This window comes from Buceros rhinoceros, unplaced genomic scaffold, assembly GCF_000710305.1.
Source record: "Buceros rhinoceros silvestris isolate BGI_N320 unplaced genomic scaffold, ASM71030v1 scaffold16909, whole genome shotgun sequence".
NCBI classification, from domain to species: domain Eukaryota; kingdom Metazoa; phylum Chordata; class Aves; order Bucerotiformes; family Bucerotidae; genus Buceros; species Buceros rhinoceros.
This window is the reverse complement of record NW_010433638.1, coordinates 162,611-165,471: the sequence shown is the minus strand read 5'-3', so window position 1 is coordinate 165,471 and position 2,861 is coordinate 162,611. Positions and strand designations below refer to the sequence as shown.

Sequence of the window (2,861 nt, the reverse complement as noted above, 5' to 3'; positions counted from 1 at the left end):
CTGCCTCCCGGCGCCAATGGGACCTTCAACGACAGCGGTGCCGGGCCAGGCTGGGGCACACCATACTCCCTGCACACCACCATCACCCTCATCAGCCTGGCAGGCTTGCTCATGCTCTTCACCGTCTTCGGCAACGTCCTGGTCATCATCGCTGTCTTCACCAGCCGGGCGCTCAAGGCTCCCCAGAACCTCTTCCTGGTCTCCTTAGCCTCAGCTGACATCCTGGTGGCCACGCTGGTCATTCCCTTCTCCCTGGCAAATGAGGTGATGGGGTACTGGTACTTTGGTAAAGTCTGGTGTGAGATCTACCTGGCCCTGGACGTGCTGTTCTGTACCTCTTCTATCGTGCACTTGTGTGCTATCAGCCTGGACCGTTACTGGTCCATCACACAAGCCATTGAGTACAACCTCAAGCGTACCCCGCGGCGTATCAAGTGCATCATCTTCATCGTCTGGGTCATCTCGGCAGTCATCTCCTTCCCACCACTCATCTCCATTGAGAAGAAGAGTGGGCAGCAGGCTGACCAGGGAGTGGCAGGGTGCAAGATCAATGATGAGAAGTGGTACATCATCTCTTCTAGCATCGGCTCCTTCTTTGCCCCCTGCCTCATCATGATCCTGGTCTATATGCGCATCTACCAGATAGCCAAGAGGCGAACTAGGGTACCGCCGAACAAGCGAGCAGAGCGCCCTGAGAAGAAGCAGAACGGCTGGGCCGACAAGGAAGACCTGCCAGCCACAGCTCAGCTCAATGGGGAGAGGGCAGCAGGAGGTGTTGGTGCGCAGGAGGGGGAGGTCAATGGCATAGACATGGAGGAGACTTCTTCCTCCGAGCACCAGGAGAACAACCAGTGTAAGAAGTCAGAGAGACCATTGAGAGGAAAGACCAAGACTAAGCTGAGCCAGATTAAGCCTGGGGACAGTTTGCCCAGGAAGGCAGAGGAGGAGAGGAGCACCAAAGGGTCCAGGTGGAGGGGGAGGCAGAACCGGGAGAAGCGCTTCACCTTTGTGCTGGCAGTTGTGATTGGGGTCTTTGTCATCTGCTGGTTCCCCTTCTTCTTCACCTACACACTGACAGCCGTCTGCAAGAGCTGCTCCGTGCCCGACACCCTCTTCAAGTTCTTCTTCTGGTTCGGTTACTGCAATAGCTCCTTGAACCCCGTCATCTATACTATTTTCAACCACGACTTTAGACGGGCCTTCAAAAGGATCCTCTGCAGAATAGAGAGGAAAAGGATTGTTTGAAGCACCCTTTGCAGTGAGCAGGACTAAGACTTTGTAGGAGAATAAGGCATGGCTCTCTTGGGCTGTGCTTGCATGGGATGGTTTCTTTCAGCTTGAGAGCAGGAAACCTTTAAAACCCGAGATGAGCCTATGGAGATGCTGGGCAGCAGCACTGAGGAGCAGCAGGCAAGTGGAAGTCAGAGCTGTGGCATTCGGCTTTCCGGGAGAGGATGGCCTCTGACTTGCTTGGTTTATTTTTGTTAGGTTTTTTTTTTCTTTTGCCAGAATCTCTCAGTGGATGTTTTCATGACTGGTCAGTTTGACTCTTTAAAGACAAGCAGCGTGCACCTCTGTGAGATGAACAATGAAGAGGGAGTATGCCACCCTAGAGGTGCTGGCTTTTATTTTGTTGTATCTTTTTTCCTCGTTGTGTATGTAACTAGTTTTAATCCCCTTGTAAAATAGTGTTGTGTCCCTGAATTTGAATGTCTTAATTTTTGTAAGGCAAGCAGCTTTGAAACTGTGAATGCTTCAATTATCTTTGACATCTGAAAAGTCCCTCTCTTTTCCCACCCCCTTCACTCAAAACCGCTGAACAACTAGAGCCATTCCCCCTCCCTGACAGTTTGATAATATTACCAAAATTTCCAGAGTCTGGTCATTTGATTTTGTTTTTTGGGTTTTTTTTTTTACTATAAAGCTTAGGATCACGGACCTCACCAGAGGGCTATTTTTGTTGTTGGTTTTTTATATTGTACCTGATTCTGTTTAATTTCCGTGTTGTCTGTGGTATAATAGAGCCGAGGTGGGAACTGCCCTCTCGTTAAAGCAGACCCTGACGGAGCAGTGGCTCTGCTGTGCAGGCGGCGATGTTCCGGCTGATGGGGTGACGGGCTGTTTTCCCGTGCAACGTGAGGCTTGGGACCCGTTCACGCTCCCCACGAGTTAATCTCGGTTGATATTATGCCACACCGCAGCCCCAAGATGTGTTTGATGCTAACTTGCTTCCCCCTCCTCCTACTGTAAATAGATAACATTTCAAAGCAAATAGCAGGGCTCCGTGTATCACGTTGTCTCATTTGTATTGATTTGTGACGGTTCAACTCCTGCAGGATTTCCTGCAGAAGAGGAGGGGGGTCGTGTGTGGTGATTGTTCCATCTTTCTGAATTAAGGGAGAAGAGTTTTTATTCTGCCAGTCTCATCTTTGCTGGGAAATATGAAAGAACCCCTCTTTCAGTCTTACACAAGGCAAAACTCTAAAATGGGAAACTTAACTGCCAGTTTCTCCAGTATTTTATACTGCAATTAAGCTTTTTTTTTTTTTAAATGTGTAAATATTGTGAGATTAGAGCAAGAGAGAGAGTTAATACTGCTTTTACACTCCTTTCCTGGAATGTCTTTCAGCTCTTTCTGCTAAAAAAAGAAAAAAAAAGTACAAAAATGGACAGAACAAATCTAACGCCCTTGTGCCATGAAGAAATTTCTGGAGAATATTAAAAGGAAAAACTTCTGGTTCTTCACAAAAAATGAGTCTGCAAGCCTTTTAGTGTTATGAAAACAGCTTTATCAAATACTGACAAGTCACAGAAATTGCTTGGAGAAAACAAAGTTTGTGTAAGTCTCGTCTGTAAGATGA

At 47.9% G+C, this 2,861-nt stretch overlaps 1 protein-coding gene across 1 annotated transcript; it reads left to right on the top strand.

The window, feature by feature from the left end:
• Positions 1-6: 6 nt before the first annotated feature.
• ADRA2A (adrenoceptor alpha 2A) lies at positions 7-1,245 on the top strand (the record flags this gene model as incomplete). The annotated part of the gene is made up of 1 exon (XM_010144192.1): positions 7-1,245. A coding segment is annotated over one exon (1,239 nt), but the record flags the coding sequence as incomplete, so codon positions are not given.
• Positions 1,246-2,861: the final 1,616 nt, after the last annotated feature.